A 14,615-nucleotide genomic window follows, 5' to 3' on the forward strand; every position below is an offset into this window, starting at 1 on the left:
TCTCTGATCGCCTTAGCAGTAAACCAGTCTTTCACAGAATGGTACCACACAACAGGCAGGCTATCCATCAACCCATGGAGACAATGTGGTTGTTTTGCACGCCCAACAACAACAGGTTTGAGGCAGTGCATCCTGTTAGCAATGGCTCGTCTGTGTGCTTGTGTCTGATTGCGTCTAATTTACACACACTTGACGTGATAATCGCAGTCCAAACTGTTGTACCATGTGCATTTTCTTCTACCAGCAATAAAATTCTTATAAAATGAAATACCAGTAGTACAAAAATGTATGGTAACACTCAGTAAGCTGACAGGATAGAGACCTGTAACCCTGCACAGGGGGGATTTAAAAATGGCATATGGCATAAACAAACATATTCCTGGCACTCATCCAGTACTCCCATATATTCTGGTAGCCATTTTGAAAAATACTGAAACTGACTTCTTCCCCCCCCCCCCAAACTGATCTCGACCCTATTACATTACGATTAATGGAGCTGAGAAGTAAGACATGCCCAAAAAGAATATTATTTAATACAAATTATGTTAAGCTTACGTGCTGCCTGTGTTATCTGAGGTGCCATCTGTGGCTGCATGGGCTGCTGCTGCTGCTGGGGTGAAGTCATGGCCAGGCGAACAGGACCCATGACTGGCCCAGGTGGTAGGCCAGCAGGGGATCCTGATGTTGGGTTCAACGATGCCATGGTGGGAGCTGGGGACAAGCTACCATCACCTATACTAGGTGAACTGGGGACTGGCTGAGCCAGGCTGTGGGCTGCAGGAGAGTTTTGATGCTGATGAGGCAAATTTCCATCCTCAAGCCCAGGCCTCTGTTGCAAGGTAGGGTCAATTTCTGTAGCTGAATGTGACCCCTGCTGCCGACTCTCACTAGCTGGGTCGTGTTGGGAGCTTTGACTAGGTGATAGGTCAGGTTGTGGGTGAGAAGGAGGGCTAGATGTAGGTGGACCAACCGGTATTCCTCCTACCCTGTGCCTGGTTGGGCCCGATACCACTTCCCGACTTTTCTCCTTCTTCCGCCTGTGGAACAGCAAAATCTTATCAGCAAACTTACTCCATCCTGCATGAACTGCTCTACACACAGTACCATATTTCTTCCCAGTAGTTGTTGTCCACAGCATTAAACTCAATACTGACCAACAAACTAATGTAATCTCATGGTGTACAAACCTGTTTTATTACAGTAACTTCTCTAGTAACACACTTTTACTATAAATGTATTACTAGGACAGGAACACTCCTCACATAACACAAGGGCGTGGGAAATAATTCCATCTTGTGAGGTATTTGTGATAAGTAGGTGCACAGAGATGTAGAGGTATTGGAGCCTGACCACAAGATAATGCTGAGTTCGTGTGTGCAGTGTGTCTGGGAAAGCGAGTGGAGATTATCAGGCATGAAAGGACTGACTCTACTGGTGAATCTCTCGAGTTGTACAAGAGTTTTGTTACTCGGGAGACATGTTATGTGCTGGAGGTGGGGCTGGAATGAGGAGTGGTTGGAGAAAGTTCAGGGAGCTGTTGTCTCTCTGGACACAGAGAGTGCTCTCCCTCCATACTAAGGGATCTTTGTATGTGGCATGTGTTAGGAATGTAATGCTGTATGGTAGTGACACCTGGGCAGTAAAGGAAGAAGATATTCATAGGCTCAAATGTAAAGAAATGACAATGATTAGGTGGATGTGTAGAATGTCTCTGAATGCGTGACCTGAGAGGTCTATGTTTATGACTGAAGAAGTAAAAGGAAGGGTAGGACTGGAGTGCACTGGTGTTGTGATTTGGAGGGATAGATTGAGATGGTTTGAGTATGTGGAGAGGATGGAGGATGACAAATGGGCACAGAAAGTGAGAAGTATTAATGATGGGGGTAAGGCTGTGAGAGGCTGATCTAAAAAGACCTGGGATGAGGTCACGGACTGTGGCCTCGGGGATAAGGGCCTGAATATGAAGAACATAAAAAATTCTTACCTTTCCTCTTCATCCCCATCAAGATCATCAAAGAGATTGGAAGGCAGCTTCTCATCCTCTTCTCCATCCTCACCATCTGCAAACTCCAGCAAGGCATTGAAGTCACCGCCCATCCCTGTCAAAAATCGGTAGGTGATTACATTTCATTTGTTAGTGTGTTTATTTATGAGAATATGTTAGAATATGTTTAAGTATACAAAAATGTACAGTAAGCATGCTTAATAAAATACAAGAAATCAATGATCACTGTAGCATGCAGCTGAGCTAAAGAAGAAACTGAAATCTACAGTCATGAAAGATATGGTGAAAGGAAGTCTACTTAATAAATGGAAAAGTGTTTACAATACTTAGGTGGTAACTGTACCACAGAGGATGGATATAATAACAAGATAATGATAATGAAAAGGGCAAATACTGTATGAGAGTGTTTGTGTGGAAGGATGAGTAATCAGTCAACATACTGGCTTGATATGTTAGGTGAAGGTTAAGAATGACAGGCATAACACCTATACAGTAAACCCTCTCTAATTCAGATTGAGGGGAACCCCATGTCGAAATATCCAATAATCCGAATTATCAGAGCTCATGCCTGCCTGTTCCCAAAGCACACCCATGCTCGTTAAAGCATGGCTTTTTCACAAAAACACTGAACAGCACAGTACAGTATATTATTACTTTATACAAATAGTGCACCAAAAAATAAGTAAAACAGTGTCAAACCCTGAATATGAAGTCTTGCAACACAGTAGTACAGTACAGTACACATAACTGTACTAAAGGTACTGTACAGTTCTTAAAAATTTTTGGTGAGTAAAACATTAGCCTAGATCATTTTAAGTGCTTATTTAAAGATCATGAACACTCATGATCACTAATTTCTGCTCAGGGGTGCCCCCCCTTCGTACCCTTGTATACCCAGGGATGACGGAAGAGGGGGACGAAATAAGTTCCACCCATCTCTACCCTAGCTCCCAACCCTCCCCCATATCCCTACCCCACCCAACCCCCAACTCATCATTCTTAACTGCCAGTTACATCTCAAGCTAACCTCATTCTTTACACTCATAGTCACATTACTAATACACAAACAAACACTAGGCTACGTAAAAAGTATACATAACTATGAACAACTGCAGCAAGAAATTCATGCATTATAACGTTGACAGTAAAACAAAGATGTTATCAATGGCCATCCCAGGCCTCACGTGATGGGTGCTTGTGTGTGTGTGTGTGTGTGTGTGTGTGTGTGTGTGTGTGTGTGTGTGTGTGTGTGTGTGTGTGTGTGTGTGTGAGTGAGTGAGTGCACGCACATGCAAGCATGCATGCATGCATGTGTGTGTTTACCTATTTGTAGTATACAGGAATTGAGCTAACCTCCTGTTGTCCTGTCTCCATATCTACATTTATCCAGTCTAGTTTTAAACATATGAATGCTTTTTGCTCACACCACCTCATCGTCTAAGTCATTCCAAGTACCTATGCTTCTGTTTGGGAAACTGAACCTTTTAATATCATTACGACCCCTTGTTCTTCCATCATCCAACACAAAAAGATCCTCTCTATCTGCCCTTTCCAGTTCTCTTACATTTCTAAACATTGTGAACAAGTTGCCTTGTTCTTTTCCCTCGCACAGTGCTGGTAACTTCAGTTCTTCCAATCTCTCCTCATAGGTCAGTTCCCTTAAGCATGGTATAATCCTTGTAGCTATCCACTGAACCCTCTCCAGTTTATAAATACGATCCTTCAAATGGGGTGACCATACAACAACCACATACACTAGTCTTGGTCTTATTATGGCCACTATCAACTCTCTCAGCATTTCCTCGTCAATATAATTAAAAGCCACTCTCATGTTGGTCAGTAATTCATAAATGCCTCCAATGATGCTGTTTATATGCTGTTCTGGTGACAAGCCATCCTGAATAATCACTCCCAAGGTCTTCTCACCTTTTCTTTTACTAATTAACTCACTGCCCATTTTATATGTCCAATGCTAAGGGGTCTTTGTATGCAGCATGTGTTAGAAGTGTAATGCTGTATAGTAGTGAGACCTGGGCAGTAAAGGAGGAGGATATTCGCAGGCTCAGACGTACAGAAATGACAATGATCAGGTGGATGTGTAGTGCGTCCCTGCGTGCAAGATCTGGGGGGTCTAGGTTTACGATGGAAAAGTTGAGAGGTAGGATGGGACTGGAATGTATTGCTGTTGTGATGAGGAGAGGTAGATTGAGATGGTTTGGACATGTGGAGAGGATGGACCATGACAACTGGGTGAGGAAGGTGAGAAGTGTTAATATTACGGGTGGAGTTATAAGGGGTAGACCGAGAAAGACATGGGATGAAGTCATTAAGTGTGACCTCAGGGTTAATGAACTAAAGAGGGAGGCTGCAATGGATCGTGCAGCATGGAGAGCTGCCATTAGATGACCAAGGCCAACACATGCATGCATGTTGGAGCCTTTAAAAATTTAATGAAACAAATGCAGTCTTTTTTCATTCACTCCCATTTTTAATGCATGACACTTCTTGGCACTAAAATATATTTTCCAAGTCTGGCTCCAGCTGTGGAGATTATCCAAGTCCTCTTTCAGTTCTTTACAACTATCAATACATTTAACATGTTTCACAAGTATAAGAGAGAAGTGGAGGAATGATTGGGCAAATATGAATTGGAGCAGATGGGGGACGTGGAAGGTGTGTGCAGGATATTCACAGAAGAAATATGTGCAGCATGTGATGTGGTGTGTGGGATGAAGAGAAGACAGAGGGGGATGCAAGGAACAGCGTGGTGAAATGAAGAGGTGAGACAGGCTGTGGCACAAAAGAAGAAAGCATACAATGAATGGATGAGAAATAGGGGCGTGGAAGAAGTTGAGAGACGGAAGAGAGAGTTATATGTAGAAAGAACAAGAGGTGAAAAGATTAGTAAGAGAGAGTAAGAGAATGGATGAGGAATTTGGAAGGAATTTGAGTGTAAAGTGGAGAGACTGTAAGAAAATGTTCTGGAAAGAGGTCAAAAGAGTTAGACAGGGTGGAAGTAAAGTAAGCAGGGGAGTGAATGATAAAAATGGTAGATTACTAGTGGACAAGGGAGAAAAAGTGAGCAGATGGAGAGAACACTTTGAGGAACTGTCGAACATAGAGGATGGAAGTAATGCAAATATAAGTGGCTGGGGAATGGCTGGGAGAAGGAGGGATGTGAGAAGACAGGAAGAAATCAGTAGGATAGAAGTTGTGGAAGCAATGAAGAAAGTTAAATTGGGGAAAGCTCTAGCAATGGATGGAATGTGTGGTAAAATGCTGAAGCATGGGGGAGAGATAGTAGTAGAATGGATGTGGGAGATGTGCAGATTGGCCTGGGAGGAAGGTAGAGTCCCGGAGGATTGGAGGTCAGGTATAATTATTCCCTTGTACAAAGGAAAAGGGGAAAAAGAAGTGTGTGGTAATCATAGGGGCATTCGTCTTCTTAGTATAATAGGAAAAGTGTATGGTAGGATACTTATAGACAGAGTTAGAGAAAGAACAGAGGAATTAGTTGGAGAAGAACAGGGAGGCTTTAGGAAGGGAAGAGGTTGTGTAGATCAGATATTCATTCTTAGATCTTTAGTGGAAAAGTTTCTAGAGAAGGGAAAGAAGTTGTATGCGGCTTTCATGGATTTGGAGAAAGCATATGACAGGGTGGATAGACAAGGATTGTGGAAAGTATTAAGAATATATGGAGTAGATGGGAAGTTGTTGAATGCTGTGAAGAGTATGTATTTTTTTTTTTTTTTATGTGACCGACTCTGCGCATAGGCTGCACAGCCTGCTTTCAAGGCCCAGTAGTCCTCCTACGTATCGCACACCTCTACATGTCACCACTTCGGCGCTAACACCCACCGTCCATACTGAATACATGCTAGGGCTGTCTCATACAGGACTGGTGTATTGGTATTAGCGGGAGTATTTTTACGACATGTTGGCGGGCCTTCTGGTAGATCAGTTAAGTCTGATTTTTCTGAAATTTAAATCCTTAAACTGTTCCCTGCCTCAGCGGGATTTGAACCCGGGTCCGTCAGGACTGCAGGCCAACTCTCTACCGATTAAGCCACCGCTGTAGTGCGTCTGGATGGTGAACTGAGTGAATTTTTCTCTTTGAAGGTTGGGTTGAAACAGGGATGTGTCATGTCTCCATGGTTGTTCAATCTGTACATGGATGGAGTAATAAAAGAGGTACAAGGTAGAGCAGTGGATGTGGGAGTGGCCCTGGTGAGAGAGGGTAGTGTTTAGAAACTCCCTGTACTGTTGTTTGCAGATGATACTGTGTTATTGAGTGAAGATGAAGGAGAGCTGCAAGGTTTGGTGGATGAGTTTGGGAGAGCGTGTAAGAAACGGAATCTAAAGGTGAATGTAGGGAAGAGTAAAGTGATGGTCTTTGAGAGAGGTGAAGTCAATGAATGTACAGCGAGGTTGGATGGTGAGGAATTGGAAAATGTGAGTACGTTTAAGTACTTGGGTAGTGTGATGAGTAAGGATGGAGGTTTGGAGGGTAAAGTGCTTGAAAGGGTACAGCCGGGAAGAAAGGTTGCTGGTTCCTTGAAAGCAGTGATAAGAAGCAGGGAAGTGAGCAGGGAAGTGAAAAAGTTACTATATGACAGTATTGTGGTTGGAAGTGAAGCTTGGACATTGCTGGAAGGACACAAGTCAAGAGTGAGAGCAGTGGAAATGAGTTAATTAAGAGGAGCCTGTGGAGTCACATGGAGAGAGAGGCTGACAAATGAGGATATAAAGGAGCGTTGTGGTGTGGATGTGGATGTGATAGGAAGCGTTAGGAGGAATACATTGAGGTGGTTTGGCCATGTGGAGAGGATGGAGGGTGAAAGACTGACGAAGAGAGTGCATGTGAGTGAGGTGGAGGGGGGAAGAGGGAGAGGGAGGTCGAGGATGAGATGGAAGGATGGGGTGGAGAGGTATATGAGAGAGGGGGGTGTGAGCTGGAAGCAGGGCAGTGAAATGGCAGGGGACAGGGCGACGTGGAGGCGATTTGTTTGTTGCCACCCTGAACGGGATTGAGGCATCTGGCAATAGATAGATAGATAGATAGACAATTTTTTAACACCATCTGCAAACATCTCATGTAACTATTTAAACCTTCTGGCAAATCATTTATATATATCAGAAACACTGTTAGGGCTAGGACAAAGCTTTGGGGTACTCCACTGGTCACATTTTTCCATTGTGAAACCCTTTGGCGCCTGGTGGTTTCGTGGGTAATTACGGAGCTCCAATCAGACTGAGCCAGTGAAGGTTTATATCAAGGGGTGGTTGGGGATTACTGCTCAAGTAATGCCACTCAGGGATGAGTGAGGCTGGTCACTTTCATCTTAAATGTCAACTTGCCTAGCCCTGGGCTCCTGCACTTCTCATGGGGCACAGTAGGATTGGATGATGAATGAAAAAAACATGAAACCTTGTCCCTTATAAATATTCTCATCTACCTTCCTATCAGATAATATCCACTTTAATAGTTTCCCATGCACCCTTCCAAAGGTCATCAACGCAGACTTTAGTGAAACAGTAATGATGTGAGGAAAATCATTACAAACTTTATCAAACTTCATGAATGATTTTTATTACCACTTACTTTTATAAAGGTTATTGATATAATGTCATGGGTCATTTCATAGCATTGCTGCACAGTTTGCAACCGCAAAAATATTCACTAATTAACACACTTAGCATCATGACTTCTCTGATTATCGCAAAAATATCATTAAATCACTTGTATTTTGTCACAGTAATTCACAATATAAAATAACACTTTCAGCCCCTCTTGTATGATTTCAGTGCAATTTGGGTGTGTATTACTCTGTATTATTCATGAGAGAGAGAGAGAGAGAGAGAGGAAGGGGACAGCAGCAAAGCTATTTTAGACCAGTTCATCTAAGGGTACAAGAAAGAGAGAGAGAGGGGGGAGGGAACAAACCAGTTTAGACCAGCTCATTGAGGGTACATGGATGAAAGAAATACTTCCAGCCCATCCTAACTTTTCCCCTGATGATTTAATGGCATTAATATATGAAGTGGCCAATGACTTCGCTGATTATTGCAAAAACATCACTAAATCACTTGTATCTTATCACAGTAATTAGCAATATAATATAACACTTTCAGCCACTCTCATATGATTTCAGTGAGATTTGGGTGAGTATTGCTTCATATTATTTACGAGAGAGAGAGAGAGAGAGAGAGAGAGAGAGAGAGAGAGAGAGGAGGGGGAGGGCAGCAAACCGGTTCTGACCATCTCATCTAGGGGTAAGAGAGAGGGAGAGGGGGGGGGGAAGGCAGCAAAACAGGGGGGGAAGGCAGCAAACCTGTTTAGACCAGCTCATCAAGGGTACATGGAAGAAAAGAAATACTCCCAGCCTGTCCTAGCTTTTCCCTTGATGAATTAATGGCATTAATAAATGAAGTGGCCAAAACGAAGTGTTATATTTGATTCATTGGATAATGTCATCACTAATACAGCCATGAACTGTGCCTGAGATAATGTTACATTTGCAGTGAACAGTGTCAGCAGAGTTCGAAATAAAATGCTTTAGTGACTCCGGCCCCAGTACTGTATCCACCTGCAGATATTTAAAACCGTTTGTTATATCCACTCACGGATATTTAAAACCGTGAATGTTAAAAAAGCGGATGGTAAGGGATCACTGTATAAGGTTTAATTGCTATAATTGTTTTTCAGGAGGGTGCTGATATAGTTTGTACCATATATCAGTAATGCAACGATTCTTGTACTGTAATTGTAAAGGTGTAAATGAGTGTCAAGCACTAGTGAATTCAACTGGATGAACTGGCATTTTTGAGAAACCAAAGACAAAATTGCTATTATAATGGTGGTAGGTGGTGGTGACCATCATCCACTAACTTGATGTAGTGCTGCCTACTTCTTCCTTCACATTCATCATTCTTTTTCTGTGTATGCCCTCCTCTCTTTCTGTTTTTCCCATTTTTCCTGTCACATTTTACTAATCTACTTTTCTTTTCAGTTGGCTTTACATTAAGTGATAAGCCTACTATTTTCGTGTAAGCCAGGATACCATTTACAACACGGGGTGGTAACCATATGACCAACCCATACGAGATGTGTTTAGAAAGTATCCGGCCTTAGGCTCTTAAAAAATAAATAGCTCACCTGTTGAGCTAGGGCACTAATCCGCCTCTCAAAGCAGGCCCCTTCTGACTTGACACACATAGCCCAGCATTCTTTCCGCTGCCTGAAACATTTTTCAAAATCGGTTTTTGGTATCTCCTGCAGGTGTTTCGTCGCATTCATCATGATCTTTTCTCTCGGATGAACATTGCTCAAGACAAGCTGGAGTGTGCAAATTGCGATCCAGACTTTCTGAAGACTGTTATCGCTAGAGATGAGACAGGTGTACAGGTACAACCCAGCAACCAAAGCACAATTGTCCCACTAGAAGCATGCAGAGTCGCCTCAGCCAAAACAAAAGCATGACAGGTCTGCAGCAACTCCAAGGTGAAATGCATGTTGGCAGTTTTTTTTCAACTACCGTGATGTTATGCATCACGAATATGCGCCAGAAGGTCAGACCGTCAACAAACAGGTAACTCTGACATTATCTGTTGTGTCAGTGATGCAGTTCAGCAGAAGAGACCAGACCTTTGGAAAGCGGAATATTGGAAGCTGCACCATGACAATGCCCCTGCCCATTCTTCTTAACTGAGTCAGGAATTTTTGGCCGAGCACAACAACCTGCTGGTCCAGCAGGCTCTTTATTCACCAGACACAGCTTTGTGTGACTTATGGATATTCCCTATGCTCAGAACTCCACTGAAGGTTTCCTGATTTGAGATGAGAGAAGAAATCATGATGAATCAACAAAGCACCTGCAGGAGATACCGAAAACTGACTCTGAATATTGTTTAAGGCAGTGGGAAGAATGCTTAGCTACGTGTGTCAAGTCAGAAGGTGCCTACATTGAGGGAGGATTAGTGTCCTAGCTCAACAGGTTATCTATTTATTTTTTTTAGAGCCTAAGGCCTGATACTTTCTGAACAAACCTCATATGTGCTACATACATGCCAACAAGTGGATTGGCAGAGGGTTTGTGCCCCTTCACGTAAAGCAACTAACTCAAACGGCCACCCCTTATGAGATTATGGCACCTGGTGTATTATGAAATCGCGAGGGCAGAATAAAGGAGCGACGCAAGTGACATCTATCAGCATGGAGAGTAAACACAAGTGTAATATATTTAACCCGCCCCGTCCCGACCAATTTTCCACCACTGACTCCCCCCAATCCCGACCAATTTTGGAAAAAAGTTTTTTTGGCTCAAACCCCCGCTTTTGGTGAGAAACATCGAAAATTCATAGAGAAATCGCTCGCCTGAGGTTTAAAATAGTGGATACAGGTAGAACTACCCCTTACCTTACTGGTTTTTCTATCAGGCTGGCTCCAAAGAAAACAAGTTCTATGGGAGGGTAACCATTCTGCACCACTCATAAACGATATTTATTTATTTGGTACGAATTTATATGTAGTACGAGAGTATATTGGTTTTCACACAGTAATGTAGGCAATATAAGCATTGCTGGTGGCGGTACTGTCAAAGACGAGGGAGAGTGGCCATGTGCAGTTTGGCACAAGGGTGTGGGAAGTAATTCCATTTTGTGCAGTGTGTGTGATAAATGGGTGCACAAGAGATGTAGTGGTATCAGAGGCAGACTGCGAGATAATGCTGATTTTATGTGTGCGGCGTGTCGGGGAGAGCAGATGGAGACTGTCAGGCATGAAGGGATTGAACTTGCTGGTGAATCTCTTGAGTGTGTGGAAGAGTTTTGTTATTTGGGAGACATGTTGTGTGCTGGAGGTGGGGCTGGAGCTAGCTCTGTGGTTAGGGTGAGAAGTGGTTGGAAGAAGTTCAGGGAGCTCTTGCCTCTCCTGACATTGAGAAGACTCTCCTTACGTGCTAAGGGGTCTTTGTATTCAGCATGTGTTAGGAGTGTAATGCTGTATGGTAGTGAGACCTGGGCAGTAAAGGAGGAGGATATTCGCAGGCTCAGACGTACAGAAATGACATTGATTAGGTGGATGTGTAACGTGTCCCTGCGTCCAAGGTCTGGGGGGGCTTGGTTTACGATGGAAGAGTTGAGAGGTAGGATGGGACTGGAGTGTATTGCTGTTGTGATGAGGAGAGGTAGATTGAGATGGTTTGGGCATGTGGAGGGGATGGGGCATGATAATTGGGTGAGGAAGGTGAGAAATGTTAATATTGAGGGCGGGGTCATGAGGGGTAGACCGAGAAAGACACGGGACGAGGTCATTAAGTGTGACCTCAGGGTTAAGGGACTGAACAGGGAGGCTGCAATAGATCGTGCAGCATGGAGAGCCGCCATTAGGTGACCAAGGCCAACGCATGCAAGCATGTTGGAGCCTTAAAATCGAAACAAAACGAAACCGAAACCAAACACATCAACATACTTGACCTTTTTTGGTGACATTACCTGATCATCATACCTGACTGTTTCTTCCTCTAATGCTACAAAAACTTTGTCCTCCACAGTGTCATCGATTGGGGAATCACTTTGGCCTTGTACCAGTCACTGGTACAATGGTGTGTGTGTGTGTGTGGGGGGGGGTTATGATGCATTGTCCCTGCCTGGCATCTTGTAGAAGGTGTCCCGTGTATACGTACCAAAAATCACGCGCGAAATTTGAAAAATGTGCAAATGACAGACCTTGCAAATGCGGCATGTTTATATACGTCAACGGGAGTCACAGTGACAAAACGTTTGGACGTATATATACGTTAATGGGACCCGGCAGGTTAATAATTGAGCATTTTTAATTTATTTTGAAGAAAATTATTAATAATTATAAATAATTATTAAAATATTTCATATAAAAATATACTATATATTGACTAATTGACTATAATTAATAATTATTCATAATTAATTTTCTTCGAAATAAATTAAAAATGTTTTATTATTAAATATATTACATTTGTGTTTACCCTCCATGTCGATTGATGTAGCTTGCATTGCTCCTTTATTCTGCCCTCACAATTTCATAATACACCGGCTATAGATAGACAGAGACTATTATTATTATTGTGACAGGTATTATTATTGTTACATGGTATGGTTACTGGGAGAGGCTGAGCACGAGGAGAGACTGGGTAGCAAAACATGAGTGTGAGTTTGCAGGTGATAGGTGGTGTAATAGGCCAAAAGAATGATAAATAGATATGATTAATGAGCTTGTGAGACAGCAAAGTAAGGAAGCTGATGAAGCTATGGAACTAACAATTTCTCAAATAGGGTGAATGAAGTCTGTATGCAGAAGCATATGACACAGACTGGCACCCCCTTTTAACTCGACAGTCACTAAAAAAACTGATCTAAAAGGTATTTATGAAGCAGATCTACAAAGAAAAATTACAAAAATATATGCAGATGTTAATGCTTGTGAGATGAAGTCAGGATTTTGAAAGATTGAATACTGTGTGAATGACTGTGGCCCATTTCACTCAGCAGACTATTTCCATTTTTCTGCATTGTCTTTCAATGTTTCATACTCCTACTCTAACTTAGAAGGTGGTAACCATCATCCATTCACCTGATGTACTGCTGCCTACTTCTTCCTTCATCTCTGTTATTCTTTTTCCATGACTGCTCTCCCCTCATCCTATTTATCCCATCCTTTCTGTCACTTTTATTATTCTTCCTTCCACTTCAGATAACTCTGCACTAAGTAACAAGCCACAAGGCTTCCTGTAGCCAAAGAAAGCATATACAGTGCTTGGTGATAACCATAAAGCCAATTAATGGTGTGATGTGGGGCCCATTATGGTGTCCCTGTTCACAGGGTGGCGAGACATAAATGCAGCATCTTTCTAGGAACCAAACCTTAACTGACTTGTCCATGCCTAGCTGGGGGTAGGTGCTGTCTACTACAAGAGAACACTGGTTCATTGCACAGGAGGGCCTGCAGGGGCAGTTGCTTGCCTGCATTTGATGGGTCTGCTTGTAAACAGACCAGAGTTACTCAACAACAACAAGAGCTCTATCCCATTTTTAAGTTGGAATAATTATGACAACTACAATGAGGGCAAGGACAATGACTGATGATTGATGACGACGAGACGACGACGATGATGATGATGATTGATGATGATGATGATGATGATGATGATGATCTCAACAACCTTCATACACAATGAGTGAAAACTGACTTGCTGATATGCAATAAGATTATCTGATTATTTGACATGGGGAATGAATAGAGTATGATCTAGTGAGGACTAACTATGGTGAGTTACTGTAACTGAAAAGCAACAATAATGATGCTACAGTAAAGTACACAAATGCTGCTTTACACGGTGGAATTCGTTTTCGTTTTCGTTTTTAAAGGCTCCAACATGCTTGCATGTGTCGGCCTTGGTCACCTAATGGCAGCTCTCCACGCTGCACGATCCATTGCAGCCTCCCTGTTCAGTCCCTTAACCCTAAGGTCACACTTAATGACCTCATCCCATGTCTTTCTCGGTCTACCCCTCATAACCCCACCCCCAATATTAACACTTCTCACCCTCCTCACCCAATTATCATCCCCCATCCTCTCCACATGTCCAAACCACCTCAATCTACCTCTCCTCATCACAACGCCAATACACTCCAGTCCCATCCTACCTCTCAACTCTTCCATTGTAAACCCAGCCCCTCCAGGCCTTGGACGCAGGGACGCACTGCACATCCACCTAATCATTGTCATTTCTGTACGCCTGAGCCGGCGAATATCTTCCTCCTTCACTGCCCAGGTCTCAATGCCATACAGCATTACACTCCTAACACATGCTGCATACAAAGACCCCTTAGCACGTAGGGAGAGCCCTCTCAATGTCAGGAGAGGCAAGAGCTCCCTGAACTTCTTCCAACCACTTCTCACCCTAGCCACAGAGCTAGCTCCAGCCCCACCTCCAGCACACAACATGTCTCCCAAATAACAAAACTCTTCCACACACTCAAGAGATTCACCAGCAAGTTCAATCCTTTCACGTCTGACAATCTCCACCTGCTCACCCCGGCACGCCGTACACATAAAATCAGCATTATCTCGCAGTCTACCTCTGATACCACTACATCTCTTATGCACCCATTTATCACACACACCACACAAGATGGAATTACTTCCCACACCCTTGTGGCAAACTGCACATGGCCACTCTCCCTTGTCTTTGACAGTACCGCCACCAACCCTAGATATCATCACTTTTGTTTTATCTGCATTTACCCTTAAACCCTTTTGCCCCATACCATCTCTCCACTTCCTAAACCTTTCCTCCGCCTCCATTTCATTCTCTGCAATCAACACCAAATCATCAGCATACAACAACTCCCACGGGAGTCCGTTTCTAAAGTCACGTGAAAGGGCTTCAAGTACCATGATAAACAACATGGGACTCAAGACTGACCCCTGATGCACACCAACATTCACGGAAAACTCATCACTCAAATCTCCATTCACTCTCACCTGGGTGTGAGCACCCACATACATGGCCATAACCACCCTAACCAGCCACTCCTCCAAGCCAAGCTTTCTCATTGCCCACTTCACCAC

At 43.2% G+C, this 14,615-nt stretch overlaps 1 protein-coding gene across 1 annotated transcript in view; it reads right to left on the reverse strand.

Moving 5' to 3' along the window:
* Nucleotides 1-14,615, reverse strand: part of LOC145412518 (uncharacterized) — a 491,890-nt gene that overhangs the window by 184,369 nt on the left and 292,906 nt on the right. Inside the window, exons 29-30 of the mRNA XM_080282412.1 lie at nucleotides 1,985-2,099; nucleotides 556-1,037 (exon numbers count right to left, since the gene is read on the reverse strand). Coding sequence (XP_080138538.1) covers nucleotides 556-1,037; nucleotides 1,985-2,099 — 597 coding nt within the window. The remainder of the gene's footprint in view (nucleotides 1-555; nucleotides 1,038-1,984; nucleotides 2,100-14,615) is intronic.

Source organism: Coenobita brevimanus, chromosome 93 (assembly GCF_032717465.1).
Source record: "Coenobita brevimanus isolate Jiangsu-jjx chromosome 93, ASM3271746v2, whole genome shotgun sequence".
NCBI lineage: Eukaryota > Metazoa > Arthropoda > Malacostraca > Decapoda > Coenobitidae > Coenobita > Coenobita brevimanus.